The sequence below is a fragment of the Electrophorus electricus genome, chromosome 20 (assembly GCF_013358815.1).
Source record: "Electrophorus electricus isolate fEleEle1 chromosome 20, fEleEle1.pri, whole genome shotgun sequence".
NCBI classification, from domain to species: domain Eukaryota; kingdom Metazoa; phylum Chordata; class Actinopteri; order Gymnotiformes; family Gymnotidae; genus Electrophorus; species Electrophorus electricus.
In genome coordinates this window covers 8,645,470-8,662,113 of record NC_049554.1, presented here as the reverse complement: position 1 = coordinate 8,662,113, position 16,644 = coordinate 8,645,470, and the positions used below count along the sequence as shown (strand labels likewise).

Here is a 16,644-nt window from a genome sequence, read left to right as displayed (position 1 = left end):
TTGAAAAGGTCAAAAACCATTAGCTAGGGACCCTTGGCCTCAAGATGAACCCAGGCCCTAGTCATCATCTATTTGAAGAATTCCTTAGACAAGCTTCTTTTAAGGTGGTTTACATGAAGCAAGCATCGCCCAGAAGCTGCTGCCTTTGTAATGGTAACTGTAGTTCTCCACCACTATGGTTCACGTCTTTGCACATAATTAATGAACAAACAAAATGCGCCTAATACAGGACCAAGAAAAGCAATACTACAACAACTATGATTATGATTATGATTATGATTATGCTTATATTATTATTATTGTTGTCATTAATATTGTACGTACTTAGTAATAGATTATTCTAATTGGATATAAATCACCCGTGAGTTCTTTTTTTTTTTTAATTTAAGGAGCATTTATGAACTATGTTTTTAAAGTGACATTTGAACTATTTAGATTGCCCTTATATGTTTCACTCATGTGAGTTTACATGCCACACTACAAATAACTAATTATTTTGGGAAATTGTTATTATAGTTTAATTATTTTACCATGGCGTGTAAACAGTCATCCCTAAATTATGCGTGTAGACTATTTAATTTGCATTTAAAGTGCTCCCATCATCATTCCTTCTTTTACAATTGAACAGTCTCACTTTGCTTTGGCACCCTTTTATTGACCAAGGTCAATTACATCACAAAAAGCATCAGTTTAATTTTATGTTTTCTACAAATTATAACGAGGACCTAACATACAGTGCCTCCTGTATGCATCCATAACAAAACACACCTAACTGAATTTTGCTTTAAATGTTCTAAAAGTCTCAATATTTTACTAGGCTCATTACATTAGACTGTGAAAGTTTTTCACATAAATATGAGATAAATCAGTTACAGTTTTAATAAATATATGATACTGTTTGGAAACTCTTTTTATCCAAGGACAAAAAGTCTTCATGATGACTAATATATAAAAATGCATTTGTATAAAAACAAATTTTTTCTTCTGTACTTAACATATCTCTTTAAAGTATTGTAATATCCTGGTCTCTGGCGATAACGGACACACAAGAGCGTCCTTCGGAGCCCGGCCCGCTAGTGGTTCGAGTAGTCGCTGTGTTGCAGACTGCGGTGGTTGTGTTGCCGGCTGAGTTTGAACCAGAAGAGGTCGGTCGAATTTTGGTGTTGGCTAATCTATGATCTTTTTTCCACTTCATCCTGCGATTCAGAAACCAAATTTTTATCTGCCTCTCAGAAAGTACCAGGGCATGGGCGATCTTCTTCGCGTTACATACCGACTATAGTGGAAGTCGTTCTCCAGTTCTAAAATCTGCTGCCGGGTATAAGCCGTTCGGGACCGTTTGGGCCCAGATCCACTGAAACAGGAGCTCACTGAAACAAATGGATAAAAGAAAGAGTTGGCTGGGGGGGGGGGGGGGTAAACCAGCGTAAACTGGTTTCGGCATTTATTCTATATTTGTATTCACATAACCACATTTGGGACTTGGCCTGTGTAAGTAAGATATGAGCTACTGAGAATATCGCCAAAAATATAAATCTAACATTACAAATATTGGGGTTTTTGCTTTATCTTAGTGTGTCTCTCCGCCTTCCATCTCTCTTCTCCGACACATACTTACGAAAAAGACTGCCAAGAGTAGTTCCTCTGCTGTATAATTTATGGCGGGTGTAATTGCAAGTGCTCTGTTGTAAATCCGCCTCGTATGCGTCGCTTCAAAGGACTTTTCTCTTATATCGTTAACATCATATCCAGCATGACTGGTAATGGCAAACAAGCGAAGTAAAGTCATGGGACTGGAACGGAGCAAACACGTGCAGAGAAAGATGGAGAAGGAGAGTTGTCGCTATGGGACAGCAATAACAATTACATAAGCTATGCCTACCCGCACTGGCGTGGGTTTTCTTCATCCAGGGATGACCCACGTGCTGTTTAGTCGCGGCTGTGTTGTTAGGTAGTTCAGGGGTAGCTTGGATGCAGGCGGTTGCGCAGCTGTTGGCGTGGAAGTGGAGGTCAGTATCGTCGGTAGGCTGTCATGTGGAGCTGTCTGTGCCTTCCCCGCGAAGAGGTTTCCACCATGGGTGAACCCATGCCTGTGTGGAGGCTCAGACTCAGAAATGCTTTCACAGTTATACCGTCGCTCCTGGTAGGTCACGCGCTGAAGATACAGTTCCTGGTGGAGATGCTGGAACCCGGTGTCCTGTCTATAATATTCAGGACTGTGGTCAGTGATATTGTTTTTTTGGGAATATTCCTCACAAGGAGGAAATTTAGGATCGATGTAATTAGAGTCCATCAAATACAAGCTCATGATCATTAATTTCGAGAGTGAGAAATAAATTTTCCACCTTTCTGCTGTATAAAGCCCTCCTACCAGTGTGGGGACGCTGTAAAGTTACGTTTACCACGTGACTTAATAGTCCAATTGCTGTTAGTGAGGTCATATCTGGACAGGGAACCAAATGTTTATTTGTCTTTTGTACCTTTTGTGTGAGGTTATGAAACGTATTTCAAACTGCCATATATAAAAATAGTTTAACACATGGCATCAGTAATAGAGAGGGACAGTGATTTACTTCATATTTCATAGTGTCATAAAACTGAAAATGTTTCTTCTGCGTATAACACTGTGCAGTTTTCTAATGTTTACTTTAACTCACAACGAATTTATGCCACAGACCTGCCGTAAGTTCAGGACGATTATACAAACTTCGCAAAACGTGGAATTTGGAATCGCCCATGTATTCCCGTAGATACGAATTTGCGGTAAATATTACACAAATTCGGCTCTACAGGGTGCATATAGACGACTTAAGGATAAATAGGTGCAAACGTCTCCATCCGTTGCCCCGCCCCACTAGAACAGATGGACCGTATACTCGTTTAGCCATACAAACACGCTTTCTCTTTCTCTCTCTCTCTCTCTCTCTCTCTCTCTCTCTCTCTCTCTCTCTCTCTCTCTCTCTCTCTCTCTCTCTCTCACACACACACACACACACACATCGTAGAAATCATAAAAGACCGCTTATTTTACTCGCGAACCGTAGCGTTTTTAATTTTACATTTACATTTAAAGCATTTAGCAGACGCTCTTATTCAGAGCGATTTACCAAAATCTTAATTCTCGTTTTCTTCTTGCTGTTTACCACATACTGTATTTCTAAAATCAGCTTGTTGGATTAGTAATTGTAAATCTCCAAATATTCTATTTCTACCTTTAAGCAGTCTATAAAAGACATTGTACATGACCAGTGACAATTTGGCAAATAAAATGTATGATAACATTCACGTTAGTCTCGTTTTAGTTGGATTATTACAGTGAGATATCTCAAAGCAAAATCAAACTGCCTTTTCTGATAGGATATGACAGCAAATCCGTACGAATGTGGACGACCAAACTCATATAAAAAGTTGTTAATTATTAACTTTTACGGCCTCATTGTGAGGAATTCAGAGACATCTCTTTGCTCGTGGTAATCTGACCAACTTTTTAGTGAGATGAGATCACACTTGTTTTTCTGTATGCTTCCGTTAGTCTAGGATGCCAACAGCGCAGTCGCCCATCCCCCGTTCACCCTGTCTCCCCCTCTCTTGCTGAAGGCATATTTTAATATTAGACAGCCTGACCGACGTTTCACCCCAGGATAAGATTTGTTTCAATAGTTCACTGCCAAAGAATTATTGATGAGACACCGTCAATGAAATTTGTCCCTATACAAATGTCATCTATCCTCTTCTCATTCGCTGAGTGAATGTAGACTTAGGCTACTATGCATTTAGACCATGATGTTTTTTGAAACAATACTAAATGTTTGAGGTTATGCTTTATTCTACTTTGACTTTGATTCATATGAGACGATTAAGAGTAGGCTATGCAGTGCAGTCGTTAGGAAATAATCCTTGTCCGAGGATCGCCGGTTAAAAATCTATAAAACGGTTATAGCCTGTATTGCTTTATTTCATTACATGTATACACTTATTCGGTCCATTTCTAGCCTGTGAACTATTTAGAAACCTAATATTTGCATTATTTATACATCTATATTTAATTTCTATCTATTTTTATAGCGTCAGCGTCATCTCATCTGTTAAAACGGGTGAGTATATCTATAGAAAATGTCGCTTGGATCTATTGGCATATTGTGTTTGAATTAATAACGAGAAATTTAAACGCAAAAACCTGAACTCCATGTTATAGAACCTATATTTTTTTGGAATTCTCAATATTCCAAACAAAATCACAACAAAAGTGCTAGGCTAACACGTACAGTGTTTATGTCCAGAAGAATTAACAGTGTTAATTCAACACTGATGACTTTGCTGTAGTGAGTTAGGCCCTACATTTTATTTACTAATATAAGTAGTAGTAAGTAGTAATATGTTATATTGATGCATTGCAAGGTAACGTTTAGCAGGACGTGCGATTGAGATCTACCGAATATCTCTGCCAAACCTTTGACATCAGAACTCAGAATAAGTCTGATCCGAATCGTTTACTTAAAGAGAACAAGCCGTATAATTCCTCATTCTGCAGGCTGTCTGTTTGCTTGATTTTTTACTGTTTGTAAAGGAATTCGGGGTGTCATCGCAGGTCACGCAGTAAGAAGGAACTTCGGTGTCTACTTGCACAGCCTGTCCAGAGAGAATGTTCATTTCTCTGTTAGATCCTTAGACAACATATGAAGCAACTGAAGTATAGTATAATTGCTAACATAATGATTTTAGAAACGCACTATGAATAGACTTTCAGTGAGGATGAGACTGATTGCCAGGTGTCATATTTTATACAGACGAACAGCTCTTACTGCACGATTTATCATACGGGAAATTCTTTGTAACGGTTGCTTTACTACTGCAGGATACGATGGTGCAAAGATACATTTGACTTTATGAAACTGCTTGAGGAAGAACAACAGTGATATCTAGTCACGCTTTCATTTTGTTTCAAATTATTCATACAACCTGAGGATCATGAAGATTAATAATATTAAACAGAATGTTAAAATCCTAATTGAAACCCATTAGCGCAAAAACACCAAAGCATTTCTCAAAGTAACATTAAATTATGGTATTAATTAGTGCCCCGCCCTCAAAGACACCCCTTGGGTGGTAGAGGGGCAGGTGTCTATTTCATTACTAGCCTGAAAAATAAGATTATTAACTTACTTCACCGTGTGGAAGCCATTTGCCGGGGACGAGTATACAGTTCGTGGATCATTTGGAGTAAGATAATAATCACTAGACACTCGTGTTCTAAAATTCATTTAGATAAGATGTAGTTCACACGGTTAAGTTGTTTGATGTAAATATATTGAGGTGTTTGTCAGCTCTGCCTAACCATAAAACTTACTTTAACAGCATCACGTGCTGGCCGCGAGCCACTCACGTCACTGAACTTAGGCCCGGTGCCTTATTCAATCTCCAAAAGTTTAAAAAGTGAAAAAGCCCTACAAACAGGTTTCTGTCAGACACAGTCTAAGATCCGTGGTAATTCAGCAATGCTATATAAGTTCAGATATTAATACCACTATATTCAGTTTTTACAAGGCTGCGACGGTAAGTAACCTAATAGTTTAATAATTTGTTTTCTTTATGTGGTAGCCATATGCAGTGTATATTTTACCGGTGGCCGTCAAGTGTCTGTCATTATATATAACATTCTAGTGTGCAAATACATTTGATTTTTCAATACGTTGTTGTGTAGTTTGTTAATCTAGAAGGTCAAAACAGTTAAAACGCTGTATCCCCATTTAAGATAACTGTCACTTCATATGTATTTTGATATGAGCATAATGTGCAACATATGAACTTTCATTTAATTTGAGCTATTTTAATTTAATTTCGTTTATTTCCTGCTTTAACTTCACAGAACATTATTTAAAAGATAAAAAAAAACTTTACTTAGGCCTCTGTTGTCAGTTGGTTTTGGGAGATTTTTTAAAATTTCTTTAACCGTAATTCAGACTGTCTTATTTACACTGCCTTGTGCTTCGTTTACAAACAAATGTGTAATTATCTTTAGTCTGGTAATTGCTGACGTTTTGGATTATTCTTATTATGCCGAACGTATTTAAACTACTCCTGCATATATCAAAGGTAGCACGGTAATCTGTCAAAGTAAGGGCTATCTCCGTTCCCATCTGTTTCATTAGACAGGAAACAACTGTCGTCGTTTTAGAGGTGCTAGGCAAAGCCATAAAATTTTATTACGCGTCAGGGCCATAAAAGTTTTACAGGCACACGTCTGTACTGTAAATAATTACAGAGGGCCACAAAGAGCCTGCATCAAATCTCAGCTACGAAAGTAAAACAGAAAATGGGTCGTGCATTGTTTGATGAGTGAATCGCTACTGCTTTATCCATTTAAATATACTTATCTAGTAACAGAGAATTCCATACATTGTGAAATCAGAAGTTGCCTGCACTTCATAAGAATTCTAGCTGATCTATTGGTCACAGTAATACGACCAAAACACAGTAATAATAACACAGTAATTCACATTCTTAAACAGGGGCGTTGGTTTCATTTCTACTTTTGGGGGGTGAAGGACGAACGACGACGACACACTGCTCACATCACCCAATCTAACACATTATATGAGTAGTGTGATTAGGAATTATTGAGGGTGGCCCCCCACCCCCCGGCACCAAAGACAAAAACAAAAGTAAACTAAACTGTTTTTACGGAGTTAAAAATGTAAGCCTAATTGTATAGAATCTATACAATGTAAGTGTTTTGTAGGATTACACATTAATTTCTTTGATCGACACGGAAGGTATTTCTTAAAAGTATGTTTAAATGATAAATTAATTTATCCAGCATCCTCAAGATCAATTTGACACATTGCGGATGTCATTACCCATTCGGACAAGAGACATGGACCGGAAAGTACTTAGTGCCTCTTTAGTGACAAAACACTGAACCAACAGGCCAAAATACCTCACACACTAACATGGAAACATTATACCCCCTAATGACGCTTTACAACAGGATTACATGTCTATGTATTTTTATTAAGTACATACACGAAACTTACAGGTTGTACATTTAGTCCACGTTTTTTCCTTCAAATCTTCTACTCAGTTGACTCAGTAGCCACGAGGTGATTATGCGAGTGTTTCCAAGCAACCTGAATTTTTTTTCTTTTTGGCTATTCAGACATGAACACACTATCTATTGGCTATTCGACACATTTTAATGAAACATCCAAGTTCTACAACTAATTCTACGTGAATTTAAATAATCAGTGAACTTAATAAAGGACAGTAACGGGTCCTTCGAGATCAAATATTACCATAGGAAATCTCTTTAGTTGGCAAGTTGCATGTAGTGCATAACGGACAAAATTTAGGCTAAGCCTGCAGAAAATGTAACTCAAAAGACAAAACATTTCATGTTCACATTATTTTCTTAATCTAATATTCACCGCTACAGCTCCAACCTCAGTAATACTAACATTAATTTACATCTTAAACTGTACATAAACAGACACACACACCAAAAATCTCAGACTATGTCTGTCAACGTTTTAAAAGAATTGCGCATACATGTTTTTAACGCCGTCCACTGAAATCCGAGACCTAGAATTGCTGTTTAACTTTGAGTTTGGAATCCTTCTTCCACTTCATGCGGCGATTCTGAAACCAGATTTTGATCTGTCTTTCGTTCAGACACAGGGTGTGGGCAATCTCGATGCGCCTTCGACGCGTGAGATAGCGGTTGAAATGGAACTCTTTCTCCAATTCCAGGGTTTGGTATCGGGTGTAACTCGTCCTCGAACGTTTTCCATCCGATTCTGGTACCAAATTGAGACACCATATTAATAACTAATGCATAGTTAAGTCATATGCAGCAGTTAAAGCCTGGTCCTTACTTCCTTCCTAAAAAGATCTGCTCTAGACATTTTTAAGTTACGTGGACGTAGAATACTTCCTGCACCTTTTAGTTATATTTAAGGCCTGACACAACTGATGCTGGGATACGGATAATCAATCAATTTAAATCCAGTCTAAATATCTAAACAGCAATTAGGTCAAGCCACTGTTCGCCTATAATAACAGATATTATTTCCCTTTTTCATTTAAAGACGTTATTGATTCTTCTTGGGATTCCCAAACCACTTTAGAAACATAATAAATATCACATAATTCAATGTCTGATTTCTATCAAGCAACTCTGAAAGAGCATTTCAGGCCATTTTAAAAAGTTTTAAACTTATATTGAATTTTGATCTTAAATCAGACGCAGGGGTTTTGGATGGTGGTTTGTTTCCTTTATGCAATTATGCCGTCATAAATTTGGGCCAAGATAGTCTCCTCATCGTAAGCGGACAGTTTTATGAGCAATTGAAGCCTTTGTCATAAAATTTACGACTGCTAGTTTTATTATTTCCGAATGCGGTCTATAAAACAGAAGAAAAACATTGAACGGACTCGAGGGGTTTAGGGAAAACGACATACATGAAGCAGTTATGCTAACCCAAGTACAACTGGAGGAGAGAAAAACTTTACCGTGATTCATGTGTAGTTTAGTCATCCAGGGATATATTTGCGGTTTTTGCGGGCTTAGTGGCTCCTGACGCTGTTGACAAGTTTGTCCCACTGTCTGTACGGACTGCGAGGGTCGAACTTTGTTTTCGACGACGTTTCTTGTTTCGCCTTTGGGCATATCACTCAGATTTTTTCCACCTTCTTTTTTGTGGAGGTAAAATCCATTGTTTAGAATACCGGTACTGTCTGCATTTCTGCGAACACTGGACGAGTCAAAGACAACTGACGGCTCCGCTTGACCAGAGCTCATTTCCTCCACTCGCCTCGAGGTTGATGCTGATGGGCTCATAAAAGAGCCGCGCCGGTTTTTGAGCACGCCGAAGCAGTATCTAGCTGGTACGTGGAACTCGGCGTCTGAGCCGTAGGCATTATGCACAACGAAGGCGGACGCTTCATGTTTTGATTTCTTGAACAACGAATTGGAAACATAAAAAGTCATCTCACATGTAACAACAAGAAAGAAACATTTACATTCCGTTGAATTACTACACAGATGTTTTATGTTCGAGGTGCGAGAATAATTTTGTTATTGTAAATGTATTTGATTTGTTTGTCTTTTGAACTTCATGGCGGCTTTATATTCTAAAAGGACCTAAATTTATATGTTAAGTTTTGTTTTTTTTCTTCTTTTTCTATTGCCAAATATGGATTGTTTAAACGGAATCACGTGCGTGTGCCGTACAGTCATACATTTGGTTAGACTGTACCAGTAGGTTATGCATGGAAGTGTACAAACATTTGATAAGTTGGTAACGGGGACGCAGGAGAAGTCGCAGGGAGAAACCGGACAGAAGACCAATAGCGTCATCTGCTGCTTAAGACTGTTTAGAGCAAGCAGTGGGGAATTGGAGCCTTTCTAGCTTTGTATTGTTGATTTGTATGCCAATAGTAAAGGAAGAGAAGGGAAATCAAAAAGAGAGTAAACAGATGTTCTAATCATATTTTCATAACAAGAAAAAAGAATTATCTAACTTTGTTGTATTCTAACTAAAACAGATCTTTCCGTCAGCATTACGCAGAAAGATTTATAAGAAGATTTATATCAGTGCCGCCAGGCCTAGTACATATGCTATATTAAAACAAGTCCACAGTAATGTTACTTTAGCCATTGCAGTGCCTGTTCCATCCTGTTCCAATATAATTTATGGAAGGCTATAATTTGCAATCATTGAGCCTTTTCAAGCATTTGAAATGTTTAAAATGAATAACGTATGTAAGAAGTGACAATTTATGCATGTTATCTAAAATTCCCCCAAATTTTAATGCATTTTTCGTTCATTTGCTTTGTATTACGAAATGAAAACTAAAATAAAATGATCTTTTAATGACCAAATATCTATAACCTACTCAATTTTAATTAGAACAAAATATAAATATATAAAGCCAAACCTGTTTCATGGTGTACTTAATTTTTTATTATAAACTTCTTCCTTGTATCGTCTTTGCCTGAGCTATTAACTGAGTTTACGTCATTAGATCATTTAAATTAAAATAATTAGTGAAAGATGTTAAGGTATTTCTTTTTTTCTACGTTTAACAAATAACAAGCCGATGTGTATGAACTTGAATTTCAATGCTTTGGTGGCATTGTATTTTGCTCTCGCTTTTTACATGCATTATCATTTTTACATGCCATATTTGTATGAACTGAACTGAATTATTTGGTGACCTCGTTGTCTTTATGTAATTCATGCTAACCCTTCCAGTTTTAACTTCACTTTAATGATTTCCCTTTTGAGCCTTTGGATAGTCTAAAGTATATGACGGTTAAGTAACTTTAAACTCACGAGATGTGAAATTCCCAGAGTCCGGTGGATAAATGGGAGGCACTAACACATTGCAAACATTCTGAAGAAAAAGAACTGACTTTTTTTTACTCTATGTAACCCGAACTCTTTGTCCAGTTAGGCGAGTTCCATTTCATCTTAGAGACTTGCAGTCTAAGAACATAACATCACCTTTAAAACGTAAGCCAACAATGGTTCTTGATGTGGGGTTAACATGGAATTTGGTGTGAATTCTTAAATGTTGTGATGTACATTCTAAGAAGGCATTATTTAGGTGGCCTATACAGGACGCAGAAAAATGCGGCGCAACACCTTCAGTTTTCGTAAATTGAGTAAAATAGTTTGCGTGCACCTGGTTTAATCCTATTTCTGTTTTATGTGTGACGCCACATTTGAAGACCTACAATGTGGACACGCTTTTACATGTTGTATAAACGTCAATGTAACTACTACAGCCTAAAAGCTGAGAAATACAAACAGAGGCTCAAGCTGGTATTATGTTTTATATTCACAAAGACATTCAAATATGTTTACAGTTCTGATAGTATATTTGCATAATTGGTTTAGAATTGGTGCTTCATACTATGAAACGATGATAAAAATATAGACTACATGCTTCGTAATGTTTAGCTTCTACATCACAAAGCAACGAAAAAACGTAGTCCTTAGATATAGTCTAATTTTCCCCAAAAGCAAAACAGTGTTATATTTATTTATTTTGGAATTTTCAACATTGTAGTAGTTAATTATTTGCGCAATATGAAACATACATTCAATGTGGAAATTTCAATAGCTGCCTGTCAAGTGGTAGGTACACAGGCTATGTTCCAGAATGAAATATGGAAGTAAGCGTTTAGCCGTTAAACACGGGTACATATATACAAGTGACACACCTTCTGCATACATTTTTTTTCTCTCTCGTCGAGGGTAGGTTGGGCTTGCAACAACTGCCAAAGCTCAATAGGTAGTTTCAATAGGTAGTTTGATTCAATACTTAGTGCTTGGACTATTCCTTCTTCTCATTAGTCACCCCTTTTGCGCTCTCTTTGAGCGGTTCCTGGTCACCCACCACTGAGACATTGTCGTTTAGGGTGGATGTTAGGTTTGTCTCTTTCTTCCATTTCATCCGGCGATTTTGAAACCATATTTTGATCTGTCGTTCAGTAAGGCACAACGCGTTGGCAATTTCGATACGTCGGCGTCTTGTCAAGTAGCGATTGAAATGAAATTCCTTCTCGAGTTCTAGAGTTTGGTAACGGGAATAGATCTGGCGACCTCTCCGCCTATCAGATCCATAGCCGACCCCTGTGAAAAGAGATTTGATTTTATTAACTTATGAAATCGACGTCAATTTAAGACTGAACATTTCTTTACCTAATAATATTTAATAGGTATATTCCAAATTTGTGCATATTCCAAATGACAAGATCTTAAATATTAAAAATAGAAATATCTACTTAGATACTTGACTGTATTATGCATAACCAACCTACCTTAATTCCCGGAATAGCAAGCCATATATTTCAAACTCCCATACAGCAATTAAAGCCCTATTTGCGTTTGTTTTGAATGGGCTTGGTTTCTGACAAAGCACGTGTATTTTGGCCAAAAGGGATTTCCTCAAGAGATAAAAGACGTTTATTGCTGGGCGACAGCTCCTCTGATGCTTTATGGGGTGATAAAACGTGGGTTTCCAGTCGTAAAAACTGGTCCTGCTAAAAATTTATCTCTCGTGTTTAAGTACTCACCACTGTGAGAGTTCATCCGCTGCATCCAGGGGTAAATCTGAATGGTGCTCTTTGGTTCCTGACACGCACTGCTGCCTTGGTCTGAAGTGTAGTCCTGTGCCAACGGACCTTGTGCGCTCTGTCCTAAGCTTTGCCTGCAACTGGGAAGCACATCCTTGTCCTGATAAAAGACATTTGATGCGTAATCGTACGGTCCTCGGCTGGAGCCGAACATAACGTTGTCTTGTGGTGAGTAGAACGGCGTGGGATATATCCGGTTCTGGGCCACTGCGGCGCCATAGCTCGAGAAATGGCGAACAGGGTCATAAGTAGTCGAATTTAGGGCCACGTTGGGTAGAACATCCTGACCGCCAGTTAAATGGCACGAGAGCGACGTGTTCGTGAAATAGGAATTCATACCGTCCCTCTCACCCTCTCAACCTTGCTCCCACTCTTTCCCACCCTCCCTTACTTTCTCTGATCTTTCTCTATGTCACTCCCTCCCTCCCTCACTCACTAACTCCCTCTTCTTTTCTCTGTCAGTCTTTTTTGATACAACTGCCTTATGAATGCTAAGTAATTTAATTCGGACGCCAAAAAAGACACCATGCATGCAGTCGAATGTTTCCAAAGCCTGGTTCTAAGATGGACAAAGATGACAGTGTCAGCTGACCCGTTTCCAACCAATGAAAAGCTTGATCATCAGAAAAGAAGAAAAAAAAACTGAAGTCGACTTTTTCATTCTTTACCCAAGTAACGACACATCTTACACAGTCTACATGCACAACCTTCAGAGCTTTTGAAAACATTTTTCACATACTTAGTAACTGACTTTCTCTCTTTCTCTTTCCATTCTCTCTCTCTCTCTCTCTCTCTCTCTCTCTCTCTCTCTCTCTCTCTCTCTCTCTCTCTCTCTCTCTCTCTCTCTCTCTCTCTCAGACACACACAAACACATACACAAGCACTCAGCATCTCACGAAACATCCTGATAATGGCCTGATCCTACCCCACAGTGTAATGTTTTTAGTGGAAAAGTCTCCAAATCTGCGAGTCATTTATGTGTAGGATAAATATTTCTGAGTAACGGTCATCTTTCTTTCATCTTTCACAGCGACAATGTCATGAAATAGAGAATTATACTCAGGGCAGAAAATAGACAATGTTATGTCATAGAACACTATAAAAGTATATCTAAAAGGGAAACAAAACTTAGTGTAAATGCCGTGATGGCAAAAACGTGTTTGTGTGCATAAGACAAGCAACCTGTATAACGAAAAATATGAATGAGGATCGGATAACAGACTAAAACGTTAAAGCTTAAGATAGAGAGTAGGGCATACGGGAGCTTCATACGGGGGACTATATTTTTCGGCAAAAACGATTTTACAACTCAGCATGAAGAAAATTCGAGTTGATTTTATATGTGCTTTTTTTTTTTTAAAGGTAACTCATATAAGTGCTTTAATCTGCGAAAAGTCCCATTCGACTTTTCGTATGGTTTGGACATATATATATATATATATGTATGTATGTGAAAATATATATATATATATATATATATATATATATATATATATATATAGAAGTCGTTTCTATTAAAAGTCAAATTACATGAAGGTGCTTTATTAAGTTCGTATTATCCAAATCCAAGCATAACAGTAACCGTTAAAGGAATGTTTTTTTTTGTTTGTTTGTTTTTTAAGTCGGAAACCCAATATTTCGGCATGTAGTTAAATATAAAATCTGTCAATACTAATGCTATATAATAGTATAAGTGTTATTGATCTTTATTGATTACGTGTCTTGTCGATATACTGCAAATGTAATCAAATTATGTGAAGCTCATGCTGATACAGACAATAAGGTGAAACATTAGGGTTTATTTTTTATTTTACTTTATTTATTTTTTTGCTTGGGTTACTATCAAAACAGTTTATGACGTAGTCTACATTTGTCCAAGGCTGTTATATGCCTTTCAGATAAACAGAAAGTTTGTGTGGGTGTGTGTTTTTTTTAAAAATCTGGCATCCTCAGAATACTTTAGTGTTCTGTCCCCTTTTGTGCAGAGGGAGCTTTAGAAGGGAGGGGTGGTTTATGGCTGTTTTACTGCGAAGGAATGCCTTAACGCCTGAAGCCGTGGAAGTCATAAAACTAGACAAATGTCAGCTTCCAGCTAGGGTACCGTTACCAGGAGTGCAAAAACAATCATCCCTATAAAAAGCGATAATTGTTAATTTCACTTTTCTTTTTTTTTACCTAAAGCAGTGTGTCGGCTGCCGGAAAGTGTGATAGCGGTTGCAATTGCAGATTTATTTTTACCTAATTCCAAAACATAGAAAATTACACAAATTTTGTGATTTCCCACAGACATTTTTATAGAAATTTCTGTTAGCTGCTTGAAAATCATTCGGTTAACTGGGCTGCGAGAAACTGATTCATTTTGAACATGTCATACCATAGCATAACATAGTAACATAAACCGCAATCTAACTTGAGGAATTAATACCTTTTTCTTTATATTGTAGCACAAATGACACTCATTTTTTAAACAAGAGGAAAATTTCAGAAGTAAATAAATTGTTAGAAATATGGTTATTGACAGGTCTGAATGTTTTATCTTGTATATGTATAAATGTAGCGTAAGTGTATTTACATAGCTGAAGATAAAGCAAAAACTTGTAGGCTTGTGGGCTCAGAGTACTAAAGAGCGTCTGTCTTTCATTGAAGAAGCGCAGTCTCCATATTGTCGGATGCAAACGTGCTGTGTCACTTTGATCTGTAACTTGGTTCACGTTTACAGTCCTATTACCATAATTGGGGCCACATGAGTCTCCCTGTTGAGTCGATATTTGGCAGTGAGCAGAGTATTATAAGCTCATCTTTTACACAGTCCACGGTTAGGCCATCTCGATGCAGAGAACAACCTCCGAAACGGATGAAAACCAATTACTTAGAATCGAAAACCTGGGTTTGGTTACATAGTAGCCTAGACTCACGGTAAACAAACAAAAACTCACGTTTATCTGCATATGCTGCTGTGGTGTCACTTATAAACTAAATATAATCATAATGTACGTGTGTGTGTGTGTGTGTGTGTGTGTGTGTGTGTGTGTGTGTGTGTGTGTGTGTGTCGCTTATAAATATCATTACGACGCATGGTTGCAATGAGTAGCAGGAAGGTTTTTCTGTGATTTCCCCTGGAAGACCTTTTGGGGTGTTGTAAACCAAATACAATATCTCTACGTCTGCTTCGACGGAACTATGCTGTACATTTCAACGAACCACAAAGACGACATGCTATTACCATTTTTAAAAAATGTCTATATTACTAAAATTACTCTTCAAATTGATTCGTCACAATCCGAAAACTGTATAGGTTTCCCACAGACTGGGTTAGCTGTCTGTAGACCTTATTTTCATTCATTTATTTATTGTCTTTTCATTAATTTATGTTCTTTCTTGAGCTCTCTCGCATCTCTATAAGTTGCTTTAATTTGTCGTCGTTCTTGATGTGTTCTTGATGTCTTTTGCAGCATGCTGAAAAGACCGAATAAATAAAGATTTTTTAAGGTTCAGCAAAGATTTTTAACATATTATATTTCTCATAGGAAAACGGTTACTAACGTCAGGCGTCGAACAGTGATTCACAGTTTGACTTTGAAGTTAGGGAGACTTCTCCTTGGTCTTCAGATTTGCTTCGTTATTTAAGTTATGGCTCTAAAATTCAACACCAAAACTCAGCAGACTGCAGTTCAGTGGAAGTGCCTTTATGATTTTTACATCTCATGTGCCCTTGGTGAAACCACAAGTGGTCCATGATTAGACTAAAGTGTCATTTATGTTACCATCATGCATCATAAAGGAACCCCTAGCCACCTAAAAATCTGTTTTGAAGCTCAAGGTCATAATTATGGAAAGACGAGAATTTCTTTAGTACATTCCTGGCATAACAATATAATGACGCATGTGATGGCTACCGACGTGGCTCACAGACAAAGTGGATGTTCATTACACAGAATATTTAATTTATTGGTTGTATATTTAAATAGTTCAAATTTTATTAATTGACTCATCAATATATGGATGCTTTAGGATGTTGTTTATAAATAATGATATTTGAAATAAAACATTTAGAGCATGTTATCAAAACTTGTTTGGTCCGGTCTGTACTAGCATTTATACTTTGTATTAGAGTTTATAAATATGAGCTGTCCTCCAGTTCTACAGAAGATAAGGAGCTGTGTTCACCATCATCATCACCATTATTAGTAGTAGTAGTAGCAGCAGAAGCAGTAGCAGCAGCAGCAGCAGCAGCAGTAGTAGTAGTAGTAGTAGTAGTAGTAGTAGTAGTAGCAGTAGTATCGCCTACAATCATTAACAGTACAATAGAGATTAGAACAATCACGCGATTGCAACCAATTCTTAGAATAAGGACATTGCGTTTGCTTATTACATTATGCATTATAGGACTGTGTCCAATGTCAATCTCCACATTGAGTTTACTCAGTTAATTTAACTGTAAACTGTGAATTCTAAACAAATGTGAATTCTTCCACCTCAATCCTTCCGGATGTAACAATAAT

General features: G+C 37.5%; 3 protein-coding genes across 10 annotated transcripts in view; all 3 read right to left on the bottom strand.

Annotated features, from left to right (window-relative positions):
- LOC113572417 (homeobox protein Hox-C8a-like) overlaps positions 1-16,644 on the bottom strand; it is a 53,334-nt gene that overhangs the window by 16,913 nt on the left and 19,777 nt on the right. For 3 of the 8 annotated variants that reach the window (XR_004775357.1, XR_004775356.1, XM_035520229.1), the window contains 4 exons: positions 1,883-2,090; positions 1,619-1,757; positions 1,274-1,370; positions 655-1,196 (listed from right to left, as the gene is read on the bottom strand). The exons of 1 other annotated variant lie outside the window; for it this stretch is intronic. The gene's annotated coding sequence lies outside the window, so the exon portion shown is untranslated. Of the gene's footprint in view, positions 1-654; positions 1,197-1,273; positions 1,371-1,618; positions 1,758-1,882; positions 2,091-8,899; positions 8,954-12,133; positions 12,223-15,367; positions 15,599-15,685; positions 15,779-16,388; positions 16,427-16,644 lie in introns of those variants that run through there. 4 more of the 8 variants (XM_035520231.1, XM_035520234.1, XM_035520230.1 and 1 more) reach the window with 4 other exon arrangements.
- On the bottom strand, positions 7,029-8,986 carry LOC113572419 (homeobox protein Hox-C5a-like). The gene is made up of 2 exons (XM_027001947.2): positions 8,509-8,986; positions 7,029-7,793 (listed from the first exon to the last, which is right to left on the bottom strand). Exons 1-2 carry the CDS (start codon positions 8,984-8,986, stop codon positions 7,579-7,581), a joined length of 693 nt encoding a protein of 230 aa, XP_026857748.1. The 3' UTR covers positions 7,029-7,578.
- hoxc6b (homeobox C6b) lies at positions 10,830-12,480 on the bottom strand. Its single transcript, XM_027001946.2, has 2 exons — positions 12,083-12,480; positions 10,830-11,639 (listed from the first exon to the last, which is right to left on the bottom strand). The coding sequence occupies exons 1-2, from the start codon at positions 12,477-12,479 to the stop codon at positions 11,341-11,343; spliced, it is 696 nt and encodes a 231-aa protein (XP_026857747.1). The 5' UTR covers position 12,480; the 3' UTR covers positions 10,830-11,340.